The sequence below is a fragment of the Oryza sativa genome, chromosome 7 (genome assembly GCF_034140825.1).
Source record: "Oryza sativa Japonica Group chromosome 7, ASM3414082v1".
In the NCBI taxonomy this organism is placed as follows: Eukaryota; Viridiplantae; Streptophyta; class Magnoliopsida; order Poales; family Poaceae; genus Oryza; species Oryza sativa.
Window position 1 is genome coordinate 20457496 of NC_089041.1, and position 23310 is coordinate 20480805.

The 23310-nt window shown below is 47.5% G+C and overlaps 1 protein-coding gene across 1 annotated transcript; it reads left to right on the plus strand.

Moving 5' to 3' along the window:
* The first annotated feature begins 19011 nt into the window (after positions 1–19011).
* On the plus strand, positions 19012–22725 carry LOC4343414 (septum-promoting GTP-binding protein 1). The gene is made up of 6 exons (XM_015790616.2): positions 19012–19884; positions 20044–20164; positions 20306–20402; positions 20518–20557; positions 20882–20965; positions 22200–22725. Exons 1-6 carry the CDS (start codon positions 19450–19452, stop codon positions 22362–22364), a joined length of 942 nt encoding a protein of 313 aa, XP_015646102.1. The 5' UTR covers positions 19012–19449; the 3' UTR covers positions 22365–22725.
* The last annotated feature ends 585 nt before the right edge of the window (positions 22726–23310 follow it).

The following is a 23310-nucleotide window of genomic DNA, read 5'->3' on the forward strand; positions in this document are numbered from 1 at the left end:
TCCCTGCAGCTGCAGCTGCAGGCCACAATAGCCCAAGAGTGACACCACCACATGACCGCAACAACAATTGCCGCCTCGCCTGCGAAAGCCACCAAGAGCTAGTAGCGATAAAACAGCACAAGCTTACCATGTCATGCCACCGCGTAATCCGTGTACACGTACGTTGTAGTAAGAGCAAGTTTAATAGTATAGCTCCACTACTAGCTCCAAATCATCTATAACCAATGTAATAGTCAATTCATACCATAGTTGCTTGCTATACTATTAATATCTGGTCCCACCTGTCATACACACGTTACGTCTTGAAGTTCGTGCTGCAGCTGGCTACAAATCTAATATATTTATAGCTGACTTATAGCCTGCTATTGTACGTGCTCTAATAGCTTAACCGAGAAATGTGGCGCCGATCTATCGCCAGAGAGACCCAAGGCGAAATTAAACGTAACAGCGACGACGCGCCCTGAAACTGAAAGTACGTACGTTGCGTTCCAAGATGCATTTTGCCATGGTCGATCGGAATTTCTTCTCCTTAATTTTGGCTGTGCCTGTCTGTCTCAGCCTCAGGGGGACGCTCAAAAAGGTCACACGGTTTTCTTTTTCCCTTTTTTTTTTCGTTTTGTTTTTTGTTTTCTGGGGGAAGATAAAAAAAATGGATGGAATCTTCGGCTAAGGGAAGTTGGTGGGTACCAGAAAAACTAACGCGGTTCTACGTAGCATAATGCGCAAGGCACTCGGTTCACGGTAATCTGTATTGGGCGTAGCTTAAGAAAATAGGTCCCCTAGGCCATATCGACGATGGGTACATATCATTGTTTAGGTGACAAAACACCGGCGCGTACGAAGCCCCCGTCGAATGGCAGCCAAATAAAAAACTAAAATTAAAAATTACAAACTTAATTATAAGATTCATTTTGAGATATTTTCAACCTAGCTTTTTTCGTTGGTTTTTAAGTAAAAAAAGCACGTATTTAAAAGTTTTACCTGTAAATTTAATTTTTATTCTCTAATAAACCGTTTTGGGTTTATTAGGGAAAAGGCGAAACAACATGGCCTCGAGACGGCATGGAGAATTCGCGTGTGTCGTCTCGTCGTCCCAGCGGAGACGCTTCCGTTTACCGGTTCGCTCTCGAGGAGGAAAGGGAATTAGCTGGGACGACACGGGTGTTTTTATTACAAACCGTCCTTGCCCGTGTCCGTGAGAAGGGGGAGGAACGACATGCAGGGAGGCGGTACTACTGTCCCGTGGTAGACAATCTGAAATCTGGGTTAATTGTTTATTTGTTCGTTCGTAGCTAGTATATTAGCTCTTTTTCTAAGGGTGTATTTGAAACTATGTGTGGAGATTATGGGTACCCTATACCCACACGGCATAGTTATCCGACTGGTTATATGGTATAACTTATAGAGAAAATTCGATCTATAGCACAGGAAAAAACCCGGTACCAAAATATAGCAGAACAAATTTTCTACTTCGACTAAAAGCATAGGGCACAAATTTTCTTGCGATTCATACCACTTCCGTCACATTTGCCATCCAAACATGTGAGTTGACATGAAAAAAAAACTCATTTGCCCCTCTTCCCTCCGCTAGCGCTCTTCTCACTCGGCGACGTTGCCGCGCCCGTGTCGCCGACGCTCGGTGAGCTGACGGAGCCGCGCTTCCCGCCCGCCCGCTCGCTCAGCCGCTTCCGATCGGCGCTCGTCACCACGCTTCCCACCGTTGCCCGCGCCAGATCCGTCGCACCACCACTGGATTTGTGCGCGTGGGGTGGAGCACCGGCCAGATCCGCATGGGGAGGAAGGCGGTGGAGGAGGAGGTGGAGACGCCGCGCTTCTGGCCCGCCAGCTCATGGCCGCCTACTCGGCGGCGGCGGCACCGCCCGAGGTCATGGAGCTGACAAAGCCCGCCGCCCGCCCGCTCGCGAATCATCCCAACATCCGCCAGCGCGCGCCGCAGCCCGCCTGCATAAGCGGCAGGTCATCGTCCCTGTCGCCGTTGTCGTCATCGCCGGCGTCCCCGTTGTTGTTGTCGTTGTCACGTGCAAGCAGCGGCAAGCCAGCGCGGCGTGGCGTCGTGGCAAGGGAGATGCTGTTCTGCGGCACCGAGTACGGCCACCACGGGCCACATCCATCCACGCCGAAGCTAGGGCCGCCCACGTCATCGTCGTTGTCCTCGTCGTCAAGCTGCCGCCGGCGCGGGAGGCTCGCCCTCTATCAGCAACGCCGAGTGCCAGACGGGGTCCACCTCGCCGTCGGCGGCGACGGCGAGCCACGCACCCACGTCGTTGAAGAGCGTGTGTAGCTCGCTCGACGGTGGCGGGGAGACGAGGCGGTCGGCGGTCGCCAGGCACGCCGATGGCCGCCACGCCGCCATCCACGAGGGGGCGGAAGAGGAGACCTGGTGGGGAACGTGGGGAACGAAGGGCAAATGTGTCCGACAAAAATTTTCTCCACTCCGATCTAACACCGTTACTTCAAAATGTGACGGAAGTACTATAGGGCGAAGAAAAATCGGTGGCCTATGCTATGGATCGAAAGTGGAAATTTTTTGTGCTATTTTTTGGTACCGCTTTTTTTCCTGTGCTATGGATCGAATTTTCTCTAACTTATATTTATAGAATATGTAACGGATAATGACTTAGGTATTACGTTTCCTTCTATATTATGGAATGGCCTAAAGTCCTGGTTTGATAATATTGTAGAGTAGATTTAGAAAACCGATACCGTATTGGTTAAGATTTCTATCTTGTAATCATGTCCCCCCCATCCTATATAAGGTGGGCAGGAGACCCTCTAGAGGCATGAGACACAACTAGATCGTCAGATCTATAATACACCCGGCAGATTTAAATCCCCAAACAGGAGTAGGGTATCACCTCTCATTGAGAGGGCCTGAACCTGTCTAAATCCTTTGTCTCCGCATCCATCCACTTTTAAGTCTCGTGCGCTACCCCTTTATATTGCTGAAATATTGTTTCGACACTATGGGTTAGGAGAAGATTGAAAAGACATGTAAAACGAGATAAGTCATTAGCACATGATAATTAATTAAGCATTATTTCTTTTAAATTTCAAAATATATTAATATGATTTTGTTAAAGCAACTGTTTTATAACAAATTTTGAAAAAGAACACCGTTTAACCGTTCAACAAAAGTAGGAGGAAAAACAAGACAAATTTCCTCTCAATTTGTTGCTTCCGAATGTAGTTACTTGCATTTTTTTTTTAGAATGAACAATACTGGAGTACTTGCATTTGAATAAGGACTAGGGCTCTAATAAGTCCATGAGCTTGGACACCGTACCTCTTTATCATAGTAAATCCAGCGCAACACAAAATAGGCTAGGTCCCGCCTCTGCTCATAAGTCTTGACTAGAATGAATGGATGAAATTAACATTCAAGACCAAGATCACAAAGGCCGTCCCTTCTTTAGTCGATTGATGAATATATAATATAAACATCGATGGCACATCTTATAAATAGAAAGAATCTATTACATGCCACTGGCTTTGTCACATGTCTACGATTTGCCACTGACTTTGTCACGTTCTACAATATGCTATCGACTTTTGTTTAACTTCTACGATTTACCATCGCCGTCCGGTTAGTCTCCGTTAGTACTGTACAAATTTGTCGAAATGACCAAAATACCCCTGGGACAAAACCTTTCAAAATTTGGATAAAAATTCGAAAATATCATATTTTAAGTTTTTGGCTAAATTTTGGATGTTTACAATCTTATGTTTATAATATGTTATTTTGATAATTTTATCTAAATTTTGGAAGTTTTTGTCCTAGGGGTATTTTGGTCATTTGGACAAAATTGTACAGTGCTAACAGATGCTAACCGGACGGTGATGGTAAATCTTATAAGTTAAGCAAAAGTCGATGGCATATTATAGAACGTGAAAAAGTCAGTGGCAAATCATAGACGTGTGACAAAGTTAGTGGCATATAATAGATTCTCTCTTATAAATACGATAGCAATATGCAGAGAAAGGGGGTACGTACGTACGAGTACGACTTCCAACTTTGTTTCAAAGTCGTCGATGACGACGGCCACTGCCCACTAGCAGGGCCAAGTGGTACACACACATATATCGTTCGTGCATTCGTGCGATATCGCCACCGGGTCCATCCGTGCATTTGCCTCAAAACCCCACACACACAAGCTTCACAGTAACCATGCACAATTGAGCGCATCACTTCAGGGCAGTACGTAGCAACCGGCATAGCCAGAAACAAGTCACATAGGTTCATCTGTATTCAGTCACTAGCTGAAAGACTAGGCTGAAACAAGGTTCACAATCCCAACGAAAACCAGACTTCTCGAACCGGTTTGCAATACCACAAACCACTCGGTTTTTTCGTCAATTTGTTTTTTTAAGAAACAATAAAATTATTCAAATTTTATCAGTTTTTACCGGTTTGCTAACGGTTTTCATGAAAAATGGAAATATTGACCGTGAGTTCTTTTCAGTCCGATAAGAGGCTTTCACAGCACACATACTTATCGTTTAGCTCCAACCTGCCACATTAAAGATTTCACGCTATATCTGTCTCTTCTATTACCAAGTGAAGAACGTGAAGCCAAGTAAGACATGTGTTCCTCGTTAGGATTCGCCAGGGCGGGGCAAGGAATGGCTCATGTTGCATGTTGGGAGAGGCTTAGCTCCATGTGACGCCCCTATACCATGTGCGGGTTGGCAACGATGAGCCACTTGTATTATGAGAAAAGCGGATTTTAGACTTATGACTCCAGTTTATGTGGCACTTTGAGCCCCCCTCGTATGAGTGTCCTATATATTGTGAGTATCCTAAGGCCATTTACAGTGGGTCCCTCCCATGCCGAGCCTCACATGCCAGCTAGGCCAAGAACGGTGCTAGACACAAGTTTCAGAGAGTTTTAACCTTAAGTGGGGTCCACAAATAGTATCCCATTTCTTACTCTCACACCCCTTCCCCCTCTCTCTCTCCCTCTCTCACGCTTGACTTGGCGACCGCGGTGCGCTCTCATCTCCTTCCACCGCGGCGGGCGGCCGGGCAGAGTGGTGGAACAAGCAGCGACAGCGCCTGAAAGAACGGCAGCGGGGCGGCCAGATCCAGCCCAGCGCTCGCCGGTGCATCACCGCTACTCTCATCTCCCGAAGCAGCAGCTTGGTCGGCAGCGTGGGAGCGTGGGATAGCGAGCTCGGGACAGATCTGGCGACGGGGCGTTCCAAGTGGCGACGAGGAGCTCCTATGGCGAGACTGAGCTCCGACAATGGCGGATCGAACTCCGACGGCGCAGATCGAGGCTGACAACAAGGGCAGTCTTCTCCGGCGTGGATCTAGCCAACGCGAGCTCGACTAGGGCGGCGGTCTCTCCGTCCTCTCTCTCCTTCTCCATATACGCGTCTCTCCTTTCCCTTCTCCACCGCTCCGAGAGATTGATGAGGAGTGATCGGGTGACCATTGTCATCGCCATCCCCTTCCTTATCGCCAAGGCAGCTCAGGCTGCCGCCTCCGCCGCCCATCCTCCGACAGCAACGTAGATTAGACGTTGTTGGATGGCAAGCTTGAGGTCAGCCACTCAGCCACCATTCCCATCTCTCTCCTGCTTTTCGGCCTCGCTTCACCCTTTTCTAACATTTTTTGATGACACCCTTATTACCAACAGAGGACACGCAAACCTGGCAAGGTATGGTCTCCACACCCCTTTCTCTTCCACGTAAGCAATCTATCTACGTGGATGGATAATACCACACGTCATATGTATGTATTGTGAATGGCTTAACGGGACAATTTACCCTGCTGAAACGTGCAGCTACGTGTTTCTGTACCAACTACAGATTTACTCCCTCCGTCCCAAAATAAGTGCAGTTTTGCACTATTCATGTTCAACGTTTGACCGTCCGTCTTATTTGAAAAATTTTTATGATTAGTATTTTTATCGCTATTAGATGATAAAACATGAATAATACTTTATGTGTGACTAAATGTTTTTAATTTTTTCACAAATTTTTCAAATAAAACGGACGGTCAAACGTTAAACGTGAATAGTGTAAAACTGCACTTATTTTGGGACAGGTAGTACTTATCAGAGCAGATCAGATCAGATCCACAGCACATTTGCATCGACAACCGTGAACCCAGTACAAGATTCACCTGCCGGCACAAATTTTTTTCATTTCTCTCTCTCTCTCTCTTCTGTTCCGTTTTGTCTGGACATGACAGTTGTACAGTTTGGCTTCTGCATAGAGCATAGTTTAACTGGCCAAACAGATCGATCGATCGGCTCTATCAGGAAGGATGCGTCTTAATTGCTAGCCTGATTAGTTTTCTGATCTGAGGGTGTAATCATCGTGCTAAACTATACTCACCTTGTCTGGCAGATAGCATCGAACAGATTACAGTGATGATCCCACCGTCGCTACGAGGCAACAGAAGAAGCAACCTTTTTTATGTCCATTGTAAGAGACTGAGTAAATCCTAAAACTAATGGTTTCTTCAGGTAATCGGTGACAGTTCACTGGAATATGCGGAAAATATATACCCCAAATGCTAGCTATAGCATCTTTGGATCAAAGGAAACGGCATGAAATCAAAATCAAATTTAAAAAGATTTTTTTCTTTTTTTTAGCGGTTAAAAAGATTTTTTTTATTACACAGCAAATGTGCATATGCACAACACTACACTCATATACCCACAAATGCGCCTGGCCCTAACACAAGCTAAAGAGAAGCAAACAAGCGGTGCATCCCTTATCTCACTAGATTCCTATTGAGATTTCTATTGAAAGCCCACTTAAATATGTGTAATATTCATAAATTTAAATTTAAAAGGATTTCTAATAAAGAGTGTGACTAAGCTAGTTTGTAAGGTTAAATATGTTAGAATTAAAAAGGATGTTTGTGTTTGTTCTAAAATTTATGTACTATGTCGCTAATAGCGGCATCCTAATCCTAAAATTAAAATGTCTCACTCACTGAGAATTGTAAAGAACATAATTTGATCAAACTTGTCAACAAATGTAGCATGTAATTAACAAATAAAAATATAAAAAGAATCAATGCATTTCCTCTAAAAATTCATATACTCCAATTAAAGGGTTCATCCACACCACAGCCAGTAACATTTGATCAAGTTTTGTCCATAAATAGAGGATATTCTCAGTAATATGCAAGTTTATTTGGTACAGCTGCATAGTGGTTACTCAAGCAATCTACTCCCTCCGTCCCAAAATAAGTGCAGTTTTGCACTATTCATGTTCAACGTTTGACCGTCCGTCTTATTTGAAAAATTTTTATGATTAGTATTTTTATTGCTATTAGATGATAAAACATGAATAATACTTTATGTGTGACTAAATGTTTTTAATTTTTTCACAAATTTTTCAAATAAAACGGACGGTCAAACGTTGAACGTGAATAGTGCAAAACTGCACTTATTTTGGGACGGAGGTAGTACAATGTTGCAATTTTGTCGGCTTCCTTGGCGCATCGGACATTAGGTCCACCCCTTGTTAAACGAGAAGTACAATGTGTTGATTTCAGAATCGACCGACCCAATGCCAGGCCACCCCTGACAGCCGCCCGGACTCGTCGGTGAATCTGAATGTATTTTGGCCAAGTACACATTGGTAGAGTAAACCGGATGCTTTTATCTAACGAAATCTTCATTAGAGCTTGTTCGGTTAATCACATGAGAAAGGAATTGAAAGAGATTAAGAGGATTAATTTTACACCTCAATTTTTTTTTTAGAAACACGGTACAAACATTGACACTCATAGCACACACACACACTCACCCCTAAGGCATTTATGGAAGATTGGGCCGGCATAAATCCACACCTCAATATGTATAGAATAAATCATATCTAAACCTTATAGAACAAGGCATTTTTTGAAAAGAAAAGAAAACCGAGGCATATGCCTTAGCACTAGGCGTGCAATTGAACAGTGAATTTAGCTCGTCTGTGTTATCTGTATTTTTAACTCTACCCTACCTCTTGCACTGTCCATTTCTTTGTAAAGAAAACCGCACCGTCCATTTCAAAATATTAAGATTGTCCATGCACATATTAAATTCTGTGCATATAGAATATATCGCCGATAGATTCGATCATCCTCTGGACCATTCATCCAGGCTTCGAATGATCCATCCGTTGATTCAATTCGTATATATGCACAGCCCAAACATAATTAAGTAGCCAAGCAGAGTACTCCGGCAATACAAACCGAAATTTCAAACAATCTCACGCGAGCTTTGAATTAATGCCAAATTTATGGCCACGTCCCCTCGAACGATCCGTTGATGTACTGTAATAACTAATCGACCTACACCACGCACGTTGATGTACTAGCACCATTATTCCATAGATCGAGGTCGACGAGACGAGACGATCGTCCTGTTTGTAAAAATAAATTAATTATTATAAAGTTTAAAAGTTGATTTAATCTCTAAAAAGTGTTGATGAAAAGGTTTTTCCTTACTGTTTAGAATCGTAAAATGTGTGGCCGCACGATATAATCCGTAATCGGATAGCTAAAAAGAACACGTCAAACCACATGGTGTGGGCCATGGCTAATGGGCGGGTGATCGCCCACAGCGATCACCCCCCATCCCCATGTACGCTTATCTCCCCCTTCCTCCTCCATTTCTTCTATTCCTACTACACCATAAAATTTTTTTAAAAAATAAGAAAACAAAGCTAGAAAAATTTATGTATGGAAATACTGTATATAAAAAAATATTTGAATTCAAATTCAATTTAAAACGGGTATGTAAACTTTCAACTTATAAACTTTGATTCTATAAACTAATATTCGAATTCAAATTCAAATTTGAATCGGGTATGTAAACTTTTGACTTATAAATTTTGGATGTATAAACTATAGGTGTATAAATTTTAAATGTATAGAAATACTATATAAAAAATATTTAACTTCAAATTCAAATTTGAATCGGGTATATAAACTTTTGACTTATAAACTTTGGGTCTGTAAACTTTACGTGTATAAACTTTAGATGCATATAAATACTATATATAAAAATATTTAAATTCAAATTTGAATCGGATATATAAACTTTTACTTAAAAACTTTGGGTCTATAAACTTTAGGTGTGTAAACTTTAGATATATAGAAATAATATATATATAAAATATTTAAATTTAAATTCAAATTTGAATCGGGCATTTTGACTTATAAACTTTGGGTCTCTAAACTTTAGGTGTATAAACTTTAGATGTGTAAACTTGAGGTGTATAAACTTTAGATGCATAAATTTACTAAAATAGAAAAGTAATGCGGTGCCAAAAAAGGAAATCACGTGAGGAGGGGTGATCACGCGGGGCGATCAATCGCCCATTAGAAATTTCGCAAACCACACGCATTGCTATTGCAAGTCTCATATTTATATAAGGACAAAATTCTCTATGTTAAATGGCAGAAATTTATGACCCCTCCAATTTATGACACAAATTTAACATACACTATACACTGGTGGAGAAACCCTTTGTAGTCCCGGTTCGTAACCCCCTTTAGTCCCGGTTTCCAAACCGGGAGTACCAATCCGGGACTAAAGATCGCTATCTTTAGTCCCGGGTGAAATAACCGGGAGTAAAGATCGATCTTTAGTCCCGGTTGGTAACACCAACTGTTTAAGATCTTCGACCAGTGGTCTTAGGTACACGTCGATGTCGTTACCAGGTTGCTTGGGGCCTTGAATAATAATCGGCATCATTATGTACTTCCTCTTCATGCATAGCCAGGGGGGAGGTTGTAGATACACATCGTAACGGGCCAAGTGCTATGGCCGCTGCTCATCTCTCCAAAAGGATTCATGCCATCCGTACTCAAACCAAACCGTATGTTTCGTGCGTCCTTTCCAAATTCTTTAAATTTTCTGTCGATGTTTCGCCACTGCGAACCATCGGCGGGGTGTCTCAGCATCCCGTCCTGTTGACGCTCTTCAGCGTGCCATCGCAACATTCTAGCATTCCCCTTGTTCCTGAACAAACGACTTAGCCGTGGTATTATAGGAAAATACCACATCACCTTAGCAGGAATTCTCTTCTTTGTTAGCTGCCCGTCAACTTCTCCTGGATCGTCCCGTCTAATCTTGTATCGTAGTGCTTTGCAAACAGGGCATGCTTCTAGGTTCTCATACTCCTCACCGCGATATAGGATACAATCGTTCGGACATGCGTGAATCTTATGAACTTCCAGTCCTAACGGGCAGACTATCTTCTTAGCCTCGTACGTTGTCTCGGGCAATTTGTTTCCCCCCGGAAGAATGTTCTTGACGAGTTTCAATAAATCGCCAAATGCCTTGTCACTAACCCCATTTTTTGCCTTCCATTGCAACAACTCCAGAGTGGTATCCAACTTTTTGTGCCCCTGCTCGCAACCTGGGTACAACGAAGTTCTGTGGTCCTCCAACATCTTGTCCAATTTATGGGCCTCCTTTTCACTTTCGCAGTCTTCCCTGGCGTCCTGCAACATCTGACCAAGATCATCCGCAACGTCGTTACCATCAGCAGCTATTTCCTCCTCGCCCGTTTGATTTCCTTCAAATCCAACATACTGAGCAAAGTCCGGAATATTGTCGTCTTCCACTTCATCTTCTTCCATTTCAACACCTTGCTCTCCGTGGGATGTCCAACAATTATAGCTTGGCATGAACCCCGACTCAAACAAGTGGAAATGAATAGTCCTGGATGCAGAATACTCCTTCTGATTCTTACACTTATTGCATGGACAACAAATAAAACCCCTTTGCCTGTTAGCTTCGGCCACTCTCAAAAAATAGTGCACGCCGTCAATAAACTCTTTGGACCGCCGGTCAGCGTACATCCATTGCCGATCCATCTACATGAGTCAAAAAAACCGCACACAAATAATTATTCTTACAATAATGACAGTCATACAATAATTATAAGATATCTTTATTCATACAAAAATCATAAAATATTACACCAAATAATTCTTAAAAACTATTTGTAAAGTTTTAAACTAATTTTAATGTGTTTTACTTCTTTTAATTTTTATTTTAGTTTGTTTTCTATTATTTAATATTAACTTTCACTAGAGTTTTCCTTCTCAACTATTTTATAAAACCTTGTTTAGCAAATGAACTAAATTTCTATATATTCTTTCTTCCCCACACACATTTTCTCTCTCATCAACTTACAACTAAATTTTGGAGACAAAAAAAGTGTGCAAAACATAGGTGCAAATGTAGTATGACAAAAAAAACATTGGAGGATGAAGTTGCAAACCTTTTAGGCACCTCGATTTGTATGTAATCACCAAAATAAATTCAATAGAAATTTTGGCATGACCTCACCTCTTTTTTGAAGAAATTTTGAAGCTTGCTCGGGCAGCTGGAGGAGGAAGAAGACATATATATAGGGGTGGGACTTTAGTCCCGGTTGGTAGCACCAACCGGGGCTAAAGATCACCGGGATCATTAGTCCCGGTTGGTATTACCAACCGGGACTAAAGTTAAGATCTTTAGTCTCGGTTGGTAGCACCAACCGGGGCTAAAGATCACCGGGATCTTTAGTCCCGGTTGGTATTACCAACCGGGACTAAAGTTAAGATCTTTAGTCCCGGTTGGTACCAACCGGGACTAAAGATCCCGGGGGGGCCTGACAGGTCCTGACAGCATTCGAACCGGGACTAAAGATGATCTTTAGTCCCGGTTTGTCGGTGACATGGGACCGGGAGTATCATGACTAGAGGCTTGAGGCAGACACAATCGCCCACGTGGCCTGGCACCCTCGGGGGGCGTCGGGCCCGAGGGTGATGTGTTCGCCCTCCTCTTTGTCTCCCCGAGGGGGTCGGACCGCTCCCGCCTCGGCCCCGAGGGCCGAGGCGCCCCGACCCCTTGTGGGTTTTGCGCCGCGTGTATGGGTTAGGTGAGCGCAGCGGGGCTCACCTAACCGCATTTATTGCGGTTTGGGTGAGCACGTCACGCCACACGTAATGCAGTACAGCGCGCTCGTTCATCCGGTCTGTGATCAGTCACAAACCGGTCAGATCGTGGGTTAGGTGGCGACAGGCGGTCTGACGCACGCCTCGCCCCATCCCGTCAGGACGAGAGCCTCCAAGCACTCGTCCCTAGCCGGAGCCGGCGTGTTACCTCCTGGAGATGGCACGTTGGTTCCGGTCAGATATATGCCAGGCTTCATCCTAACCATTACAGGCAAGATATTGTATGAAGAAGGGCGAACATGCAGATTGATAAACTGACGCGTGGTGGACAAGAATGACCGATTTGTGACCGGTCTGACACTGGTCATATCGTCAGCAGACAGCCATGTTCCCACGTCGCGCCTGCTTCCGGCGGAAGTGGAGGTAGGTGTGGGCTGTCCCATAAAAGGTCATTCAGACGGCAACCATACAAATCTCCGTCCATTTATGAAAAGAGAGAGAGGGGTGCATGTGGTATCCCCTTGAAATATAAAAGGAGGACCTTGCCCATAGGGAGAGCAGGCTTGGGCTGGGACTGGACCTTCCCAGATCGGGAACCCAGAAGGAGGGAGAGGCTGGCTGATACTTTGTAGCTCCTTCATACACAGATCCACCAAAACACATGAGTAGGGTATTACGCTTCTCAGCGGCCCGAACCTGTATACATCGCTGGTGTTTCATGCTCTTTCGAGAGGTCGCGATCTTTCCACATATAGACAGAGCTTGGGATTTCACCCTGAGCCCCCGGCCGAACCGGCATAGGGGGGCCTGTGCGGTCTCCCGGTGAGGAGCCCCCACACTCCGTCATCTGGCGCGCCAGGTAGGGGGCTCAGCGTGTGTTTTCTGAGCTCTCGCACTTTTCTGTGTGCGCCAAGTTTTTCTTGTTCAGCCTAATGGCCGGGCAAGCAAAGGCGCACGACCTCTCTCCGAGTGTGAGCGGCGACGACGGGGAGCCAAACCCACGCCGTCGAGCTCGTACTCCACCGCCTCCTCCACACCAAAGTCCTAAGCAGGGGGAGGCGCTCGAGAGGGTCGATAGATCCGCGGCTTCACCGATCGCGGGCGATGGAGGAGAACGGCGAGATGGGGAGCGTTGCCTCCTCGTCTATGGCGACGGCAGCACGCCCCAGGGCGCGCTTCAGGCTGCTGGCGCGCTCCTACGTCACTCGCCCGTCGTCCCTGACCCGGAGTCTCCAGCCCAGCGATGGCTGGACGACGTGGCCAACTTGGTCATGACGGCACAGCAGCGCCTGGGTGCTGGTGGACGGTCCTCCACCACCAGGACCTCCGGCGCCGCTACCACTGGCTCCGTGTCGTCAAGGCGGAGGGCGCGGCGAGCGGCGGCTGTTGCACGCCATTCGGCTGCTACTCCCTCGTCGGCGCCTTCGACTCGGGACGATCAGCGTGGAGAGCCGGATGCCCGCCTCGACATCGAGCGCCGGCGTAATGACCGGCGTGCTCCCCACGCGACGGAGGGCGCCTCTTCGTCCAGAGTGTCGCCTCGACATGGACACGAGGACCAGCCCTCCGTGCCCCCGGCTGGTGGTGTCGGCTGTAGAGCCTTTGTGGCGAGTCTTCGGAATGTCCGTTGGCCCCCAAGGTTCCGACCCACCATCGCTGAGAAGTATGACGGGAGCGTCAACCCCACCGAGTTTCTCCAGGTCTATACGACTGGGATTGAGGCCACTGGGGGTGATGACAGGGTCATGGCGAATTTCTTTCCCATGGCCCTGAAGGGATAGGCGCGGGGTTGGCTAATGAACTTGCCACCCGCGTCGGTCCACTCCTGGGAGGATTTGTGCCAACAGTTCACCATGAACTTTCAAGGCACATATCCGCGCCCAGGCGAAGAAGCGGACTTGCACGCAGTACAGCGAGGGGATGATGAATCACTTCGCTCGTACATTCAGCGGTTTTGCCAAGTCCGCAACACCATACCATGCATCCCTGCACACGCGGTAATCTACGCGTTCAGGGGGGGCGTGCGGCACAACCGCATGCTCGAAAAGATCGCCTCCAAAGAGCCCCAGACTACCGCAGAGCTTTTTCAGCTCGCGGACCGAGTGGCTCGCAAGGAGGAGGCCTGGACCTGGAACCCCTCCGGTTCCGGAGTGGCAGCTTCTGCCGCCCCCGGATCCGCCGCTCAGACAGGGCAGCGTGACAGGAGGAAGAAGAAGAGGTCGGTCCATTCCGGCGACGAGGGTCATGTCCTCGCCGTCGAGGGCGCTCCGCGGGCCACCCGAAAGGGGAGGCCTGCGAGCGACAAAAAGAAGGAAGCCGACGCTCCCTGACCTCGGCTACTTGGAAGAGCGAAGGTGGCGCGCGGCCCTTCGAGCCGCGCGCTACCAGCAGAGCCTGCGGCGCTACCATCAGCTCCACGTCCGGGTCCGATCACTCTGCGTCGACGACCTCGTCCTACGCCGCGTCCAAACGCGTGCTGGACTGAGCAAACTCTCACCAATGTGGGAGGGTCCGTATCGAGTGATCGGCGTCCCCCGGCCGGGCTCCGTTCGGCTGGCCACGGGCGACGGCACAGAGCTGCCTAACCCGTGGAACATCGAACACCTTCGTCGCTTCTACCCCTAGTGGGGGTCGGGTATCAGGTCTTGGGCTCGGGCCAACCCCACACCCCCCGGGCGTGCAGGGTTGGCCGGGGGCTTATCTTTTTTCTCTTCCGTATTTCAATAAAAGCATTTTCGATTTCTTAAAGGCTGTATCTGTGCTGTTATTTCCTTTTGAAGAATCTTGGCTTGAAATAGGTCACTCGTGCTCAATCCTACCCTCGGGGGCTCGGGTCGGCTAAAATCGCCAAACGGGGCCCAGAACCGAGCTGTGCCCCGGGGCGTGGTGAACTCCGGGGGGAATCGGCAAAAACCCACAATCGGGTCACCCATAACCCTCGGTCACCACGCTCCCGGCCTGGCCAGTCTCGACATGTGGATCTCCCCAGGCACTAGCCTTGACCCGCGCCGTTTGAGGCTGGGACCTGGGCACGAGCCCTTGTTCAAGCCAAGACACAGAAGGACTATGGCACAGACCATCCTCGTCTCATACACAGAACAAATGAAATTGACACAAAAATTTCCTCTTTATTTGATTGCAGATTAAATCAGCCTATAACAAGAAGGGGGCCCGAAGGCCTCGGAAGAAGAATGAAAAGCTATTAAGATTGGCGGAGGCCTGGGGGCTCACTCCGACGCGCCTGGGTAGCCGGCCTCGCCGTCGCTGTCGTCCGCACCGTCGTCACCGCACTCCTCGTTGGAGTTGAAGGCAAACGCGAGCCGAGGGGCCGCTCCTTATTGTCGGTCGGTTTTCCCTTGCTGATGCGCGCGATTTGCGACCGCCGGGATTCTGCCCGAAGAGAGAGAGAGAGCAGGGAGGAGAGGCCCCCGAGCCGAACGGCGGCCCAAGGCCCCCGACGGCCGGAGCTGGCCCTCCGCCTGCTTGTCCGACGGTGCCAGGCGCCCCCGACCCCCAGGATGGCCCCGAGGCCACTGCGGGAAGGCCGCGCCTGTCGCCCTCTGACCCCGAGGTCGTCGGCACAGAAGCCGAGTGCGCCCCGCGTGGCCTCTCGGATGGAGAGCGCCCTGGAAATGTGGCCCCTGACGAAGAAGATCGGCCCCGCCGAAAGGTGCAGCGGCCCGTCTACTTCGTTAGCGAGGCCCTCCGGGACGCTGAGACCCGATACCTTCAGGCCCAGAAGATGCTTTACGCTATCCTGATAACTTCGAGGAAGTTGCGCCATTATTTCCAGGCGCATCGGGTCACGGTGGTTACGTCTTATCCCCTCGGCCAAATCTTGTATAACCGAGAGGGTACTGGACGGGTGGTGAAATGGGCAATCGAACTCTCTGAATTCGATTTGCGCTTTGAACCAAGCCACGCGATCAAGAGCCAGGCCCTCGCCGACTTTGTGGTGGAGTGGACCCCAGCTCCCGAGCTTGTCTCCGCCCCCGAGGCCAGCTCGAGCCCATCGCAGCTGCCTCACACCGCCCTTTGGGTGATGTAGTTCGACGGCACCTGTAGGAACCGGCCCCACCTGTCACCAGGCCTTAGAAGTGGCGTCACGCCCGACCGCTTCCCTCGGGGAGGGCGATCGCCCTGGCATAACGCCGGGGGCTACTGTCGGTGACATGGGACCGGGAGTATCATGACTAGAGGCTTGAGGCAGACACAATCGCCCACGTGGCCTGGCACCCTCGGGGGGCGTCGGGCCCGAGGGTGATGTGTTCGCCCTCCTCTTTGTCTCCCCGAGGGGGTCGGACCGCTCCCGCCTCGGCCCCGAGGGCCGAGGCGCCCCGACCCCTTGTGGGTTTTGCGCCGCGTGTATGGGTTAGGTGAGCGCAGCGGGGCTCACCTAACCGCATTTATTGCGGTTTGGGTGAGCACGTCACGCCACACGTAATGCAGTACAGCGCGCTCGTTCATCCGGTCTGTGATCAGTCACAGACCGGTCAGATCGTGGGTTAGGTGGCGACAGGCGGTCTGACGCACGCCTCGCCCCATCCCGTCAGGACGAGAGCCTCCAAGCACTCGTCCCTAGCCGGAGCCGGCGTGTTACCTCCTGGAGATGGCACGTTGGTTCCGGTCAGATATATGCCAGGCTTCATCCTAACCATTACAGGCAAGATATTGTATGAAGAAGGGCGAACATGCAGATTGATAAACTGACGCGTGGTGGACAAGAATGACCGATTTGTGACCGGTCTGACACTGGTCATATCGTCAGCAGACAGCCATGTTCCCACGTCGCGCCTGCTTCCGGCGGAAGTGGAGGTAGGTGTGGGCTGTCCCATCAGAAGGTCATTCAGACGGCAACCATACAAATCTCCGTCCATTTATGAAAAGATAGGATAAGTCCCCACACAAAAGAGAGAGAGGGGTGCATGTGGTATCCCCTTGAAATATAAAAGGAGGACCTTGCCCATAGGGAGAGCAGGCTTGGGTTGGGACTGGACCTTCCCAGATCGGGAACCCAGAAGGAGGGAGAGGCTGGCTGATACTTTGTAGCTCCTTCATACACAGATCCACCAAAACACAGGAGTAGGGTATTACGCTTCTCAGCGGCCCGAACCTGTATACATCGCTGGTGTTTCATGCTCTTTCGAGAGGTCGCGATCTTTCCACATATAGACAGAGCTTGGGATTTCACCCTGAGCCCCCGGCCGAACCGGCATAGGGGGGCCTGTGCGGTCTCCCGGTGAGGAGCCCCCACACTCCGTCACGGTTGGTAACACAAACCGGGACTAAAGATCAAATATGCCCGTTACCCTTTTGAACCGGGACTAAAGATCATCTTTAGCCCTGGTTTTTATTGCATCCGGGACTATTGTGGAAATCGGCCGACCGACGAAAGATGGTTTCTCCACCAGTGATACATGCCGATGTACTAGCAACGATATAAATTTAACATACACTATAAATTGTTGCATTGCGTTTGTATATCATAACCAGACAACACAGAGAGGCAGGGGGACGTAGTTTTTTGTATGGCTGCGAATCAGTTTTGATATATATTACTATCTCATATAATTATTTGATGGTTGGAACAATATAAATGGCTTATGTTTATATATAGACAAGATTATCTTACGATTCGCACAGTTTTTTATAGGGAGTAATTTTCACGCCTCGTGTTTTTATATATGGATAAAAAAATACTATATGAATTGGAAAGGGCATATTTACGGTGACTCTAATTTACAGGTTAAGTCATAGACTTATGAGCATTCGTATTTACGGCTATTTATCCTTTTAGTAGTAAGACGGCGTATTTGTCAACAACGAGATGTCCATATAACTTCGTCAACTAGTCTAGTTTTTTTAATATGCTTATAAAGATATGGTGTGTGTATATGTTCATATCGGTAAGTGTTTGCGTTGTACTGTGTAATTCTAAAAAAAAGTGAGCTAGGTAGCGTTACGAGTATATTGTTGGGAAAATTGATCTCTCGGTTTGAAAGATCACGCTAGACCGTTTTCCACCCGTTGTCTACGCAAAATCAGAGCGATCCAATCTGTTAATTCCCGATTAACTATGCGCCGTGATCGGTGGCACCCAATTTATTTCCTATTGAGTCGCCCCCGATTCCCCACAGTGCTAAATATAAAAGGGGAGGCCGGCCCAACAGTAGATGACAATCTCTCTCGGTCTCAATCTAAACCCAATCAACATTGGCGCTGGAGGGGAAACGTGTGGCGGTTCTAGGATAGTGTAGGTGGCAACCGGAAGGCTGCCGCTACCCCGCAACCGGCGTTCTCACTGCTACGACTACTTCCCTTACGCCGACGATCACGGAGCAGTTCGAGGGACTTCATCCTCTACTTCCACTCCGGTTGATGGTATTGGAGAGGGAACAACAAGAATCGCAACGGTGGTTTCAAATAACGGTCAGTAATCGTAAAATTCCGTATTAGGGTGATCATGTTTAGACTAAGCACTCATGTTAATAGATCAGTAGAATCTACATATATGTGTTCGTATCGGGTTTCTAGAAAATTTTACAACGAATAGGGTAATACTCCCTCCGTTTCTAAATATTTGACGCTGTTGACTTTTTTAAATATGTTTAACCGTTCGTCTTATTTAAAAAATTTAAGTAATTATTTTTTTTCCTATCATTTGATTAATTGTTAAATATACTTATATGTATATATATAGTTTTACATATTTCACAAAAGTTTTTGAATAAGACGAACGGTCAAATATGTGATAAAAAGTTAATGGTGTTAAATATTTAGAAATAGAGGGAGAGGAAGTACTGATATACGGAGTAATCAGCAAAAAGATGGACCATAGCCGTCGTGTTGGACTCCTCCATGTAAGACGACCCGGAACAGCGAAAAGAAGAAGCGCACGTAAGAATCGGCAGGGTCAAAGCTAGTTTCTCAAAAAAAAAAAGATAATAAGAATAATATAATAAGAAAATAAAAAGAAAAAAAATCCCCATGGAGACGAAACGTGGACAAAAATCGCAGCCGTCACGTCCATCTCCGCAAGACCGCGGCGCCAAACGGGTCAACCACCCACCTCTCTTCTCCTCATCCCCATCCCATTCCCATTTCTCTCGCGCGCACGGCGCCGCGCGCGACGCGAGACGCGACGCAAGCCATCACCAACACAAAAACATGGCGTCCACCACCTCCTCGCCCACGCGCGCACCCTCCTCCTACCCGTAAACGACACCCACACCGACCCGCCTCCGCCTGCGCGGCGAGAAAACCCAAGAACCCCCCACGTAGGCAAGACGAGGAGAAAGAGGATTGCAAGACGCTGTCCATCGAAGCATGCCATCCATGGCGCCTCCTCGGCTATAACCAGGCGAGAGAGAGAGAGACGAGACGAGACAGCCAAGAACACGCGCGTGCGCGCGTGCGTGATTCTTAGTTTAGCGCCTTCCCCCCCGCGGCCGATAATAACACGGTGGTGGGGGAGGTGTTCGTCCGTGGCGCGTTCTTTTGTCCCAGGCGTGCATGGCCGAGACGCCATGACGACGACGACGGCGACGAACACGGCGACGAACACGGCGGCAGCCATGGAGGTGACCAAGGCGGTCACGCAGCTCTGCGCGCAGGGTGGGGGCGGCGGCGGGAGGAGGAGGGGGAGGGGCAGGCCGGCCGTGCTGCGGCTCGACCTCCGCTGGGGCCGCCTGCTCCGCCTCGCCGTCATCAGCAGGGTCGTCCGCCTCGTCTGGGACCAGCTCCTCGCCTGCTCCTCCTGCGCCGGCGGCGGCGGCGGCCGCTACCGCAGGCTCGGCCCGCCGCCGCAGGGCGTCGCCGCCGGTGCCGTCCTCTCCCCGCTCCCCAGGGACGCCGACGACGACGCTGCCGCCGCCGACCGCGACGCGGCCGATGTCGAGGACGTCGTCAGCCTCAAGGTCAGCCTGCTCGGCGATTGCCAGATCGGCAAGACCAGCTTCATGGTAACTTCTCCCATCTCCTCCTCCTCTTTCAACCAAGAAGCAATCAAATTCTGAAACTCGAGTCAGCAATCGAACACAAGAATCATTTCTTCTTGAATTCAGAATAGTCAATCCAGATAGTAAAAAGTAAATTAATCTATTGGGTAATTGATTCTGCAGGTTAAGTATGTTGGGGACGACGAGGAGCAGAACGGCTTGCAGATGACGGGCCTGAATCTGATGGACAAGACCTTGGCAGTTCGGGGAGCTCGAATTGCCTTCAGCATTTGGGATGTGGCAGGTAATTTGCACAAGCATATGAACTACAAATGCAGGATTTGTTTCCCCCTTTATACTTGCATTGGTTGAAGAATCAGATTTTTTTTTTGGTGTGCCTAAACTTGCTTTGTTTGATGAGTTTTTGTTGTGTGATGGAATGCAGGAGACAGCCAGTTCCTCGACCACGTCCCGATCGCGTGTAAGGACGCCGTGGCGATCTTGTACATGTTCGATCTCACGAGCCGGTGCACGCTTACTAAGTTAGTGTTCCTATCAGTCTCACAGCATCATAATCTTGGATCAGATTTTGAGTAATTAGAACTTTCAATATCTGTAGTACTTATTGTTGATTATATTATCTTTTGCTTGATGCAGTGTTATAGATTGGTATGAGAGGGCAAGGAAATGGAATAAGGTTGGTACATTGTTCTTCTATAATCGTGTGGTTTTCATTTTTTCTGGATGTGTTCTTTAGGATTATAGCTGAACCATAGGTAGACTGTGCACTGAAAAATTGTTACAGTATTACAAGTTGCTGCTAAAACAGTAACTAGCAGATGGGTTCCCACAATCCAACATATGTCAGAGCATGCCTGCAGATCACTGTTTCTGAACAATTTAGTAATGCTGATACTTGTTCATATGTTTTTATCGGTGCTCTAGCTGAACAGTGAAATGGTGTCCTTGGTTCTTGGTATTGTAGCTGAACAGTTTTTATCTCTCTTTTGTTTTCTGACAGACGGCTATTCCAATCCTAATTGGGACGAAGTTTGATGACTTCGCTCAGCTTCCTCTTGAGATGCAATGGACCATCGTTAACGAGGTACGTTTATTAATAGTTTCTTGCAATCAAAATATTGTTCCCCCTTGCCTTTCTTTGGTTCTTGGATATGCAGCCTTCAGCATCTCCAATGTTTGTTAGCATAGAAAGATGAGACCTTTTCTTGGTTCTGACGATATGGGTTTGGGCTACACATGTTTCTTTTATCTCAAACGCTGCAAATTAACCAGATAGGTCAGAACTTTAATCTTGAATTAGCCTTTTCATGGCTACCAAGTGCTAATAGCAAATCAGAAATATTCGAAAGCCAACCATCCCCTGAAAACTCCCATTTTGAGGTTCAGATTTCTGAAAACTGCTACTGAATCAAAATTTTCTCATCAAAGATTTGAGCTTCTTTCTGTAGGCCATGAACACGAAATTTTTTTAGCTTGATCGCATCTGCAATTAATTAAGAATACCTATGTGAAAACGACAAGAGAGCCCAAATCAAACCTGAATCGAGTACAGCATGCTACCAATTATGTTTGTGCAGACCGTGCTGACCTGATAGCACCATATATGAATGCCTATTACTATTGCAACATTGAATACAGTGGACCTTGGTTGATCAGGGGGAGCATTCGTTAAGTAGGCCCAAACACGTCTTGTCTTCGTCTTCGTCTCCGGGGAAGGAGGCTCGCCAGTCACCACTAACAACAGCCGGGATGATCGAGTCAAACGATAGAAAATTTATTAGGCAATGGATATAATTTCTGTTTTGTTTGTGCCCATTTGTTTGCATCTTGTCCAAACCATACGACGATCATCGATCCCTGTGGGCCTTACAACATACAGAATGTAGATCGATGGTCACTAATCACTCGACATGCTAAAAGCAAGGAAAAGCTACATCACAACTAACCGAAAATAACTCCTCGTGCTACTGGGAGCCCTCATGCTTGAAAATGTAGTTGCGTTTCTTTTCAGCCACAGTGAATATCAGTTCACTGAAAAGTTTTTGTAACTAATCCTAGAAACTACTGTTTGACCAGGTTTAATTCTGACAAAGAATTCGAGAACACAAAACCATATGCTTCGCATTTGGTTTACTGTTGTTAAAAAAACATGTTGTATTCGAAAGAAACTCCTCTGATGTAATGCCCTCTGACATGTGGGTCCACGAGTTATGGGCTCCATATGTCAGTCCCTTAAAGTCGGAGGACAGTAAGTTAGAAGGTTTTTTTCCGTTGTATTCTTGTTTCTGATGGAGGATTTTTTTTTTCTGAAATTTCAGGCCAGGGCATACGCGAGAGCGATGAAGGCGACCCTCTTCTTCTCCAGCTCGACGCACAACATCAACGTGAACAAGATCTTCAAGTTCATCACGGCCAAGCTCTTCAACCTGCCGTGGACGGTGGAGCGCAACCTCACCGTCGGCGAGCCCATCATAGACTTCTGAAGACTCTACACCCTTACACTGACAAAATGCTAGGCAAAAAAACGTACACGAGCCCTTCCTTCCCTCCCCTTCGTCGTCTTCCTCCTGACCTTTCTCTCCCGGTAATGGAGGCCGGCCATGGCCATGGCTGAGCAGAACTGAGCTCTTGCATGTACATATAGGTGAAAGAAAAAAGAAAAAAAAAAGAAAGAAAAAGGATCAAGTTGAGTTCGTCGTTGTCGAGGTGTTATCCCTTCCCTTGTGCAGTGCAGGCAAGGGCAGAAGAGGAAACCGTGAGATGTTGTCTGTAACCCTCGTCACAGTGTATAGTAGAGTAGGAGTTTAACCGATCCATGTAATATAATCCTCACCGTTTTTTTAACACCAGTTTTAGATATGGGTACTCATCGAACCATTCGATCAGTTTAATTTTTTTTTTTTGCGGGGAAACCATTAATTCGATCAGTTCATCTAAAGTCTAAATGAACTAAAATCTACATAGTCCCTCGTTTCAAACTAAGTATATGTCCAGGCCTCCAGGGATACTTGTACTACTTCTATCCTAATATAAGAGCATTTTTAGACGTGAGAGAAAAATAAGAAGAGAAAATTACCTAAATGTTCTATATTAAACGAGAGATGATGGAAAGTGCGAGGGTAATTGAGGATAAGATTTTTTTTTGACTAATTCACCAGGAGGGAGAGATTCCCCACCTGAATATATTGCGTCAAACGAAATTACACAGGGCAGGCTTCACCTACGCAAGTGCAGGAACCCTGGAGGATAATAGCAAAAAATACACGGGGAGTCCTGAGAAGAGAATACAAAAGAGAGGCCACCTTCCCAAAATAACAGCAATTGAAGTTTGCACTTGCAAGAAACCCAACCGAAAACCAGAGCAACCTAAAGCTAACACCCTAGCTCATCAACAACCATATCGTTATGCAAACTTGGAAACGCCAGAGT

What these genes read in the sequence shown, in the direction of transcription:
- LOC4343414 (XM_015790616.2), top strand. Translation starts at nt 19,450, where the DNA reads ATGACGACGACGACGGCGACGAACACGGCGACGAACACGGCGGCAGCC. An exon ending in TCGGCAAGACCAGCTTCATG is followed by an intron (nt 19,885 to 20,043) that starts GTAACTTCTCCC and finishes TTGATTCTGCAG; the next exon opens with GTTAAGTATGTTGGGGACGA. An exon ending in GGGCAAGGAAATGGAATAAG is followed by an intron (nt 20,558 to 20,881) that starts GTTGGTACATTG and finishes GTTTTCTGACAG; the next exon opens with ACGGCTATTCCAATCCTAAT.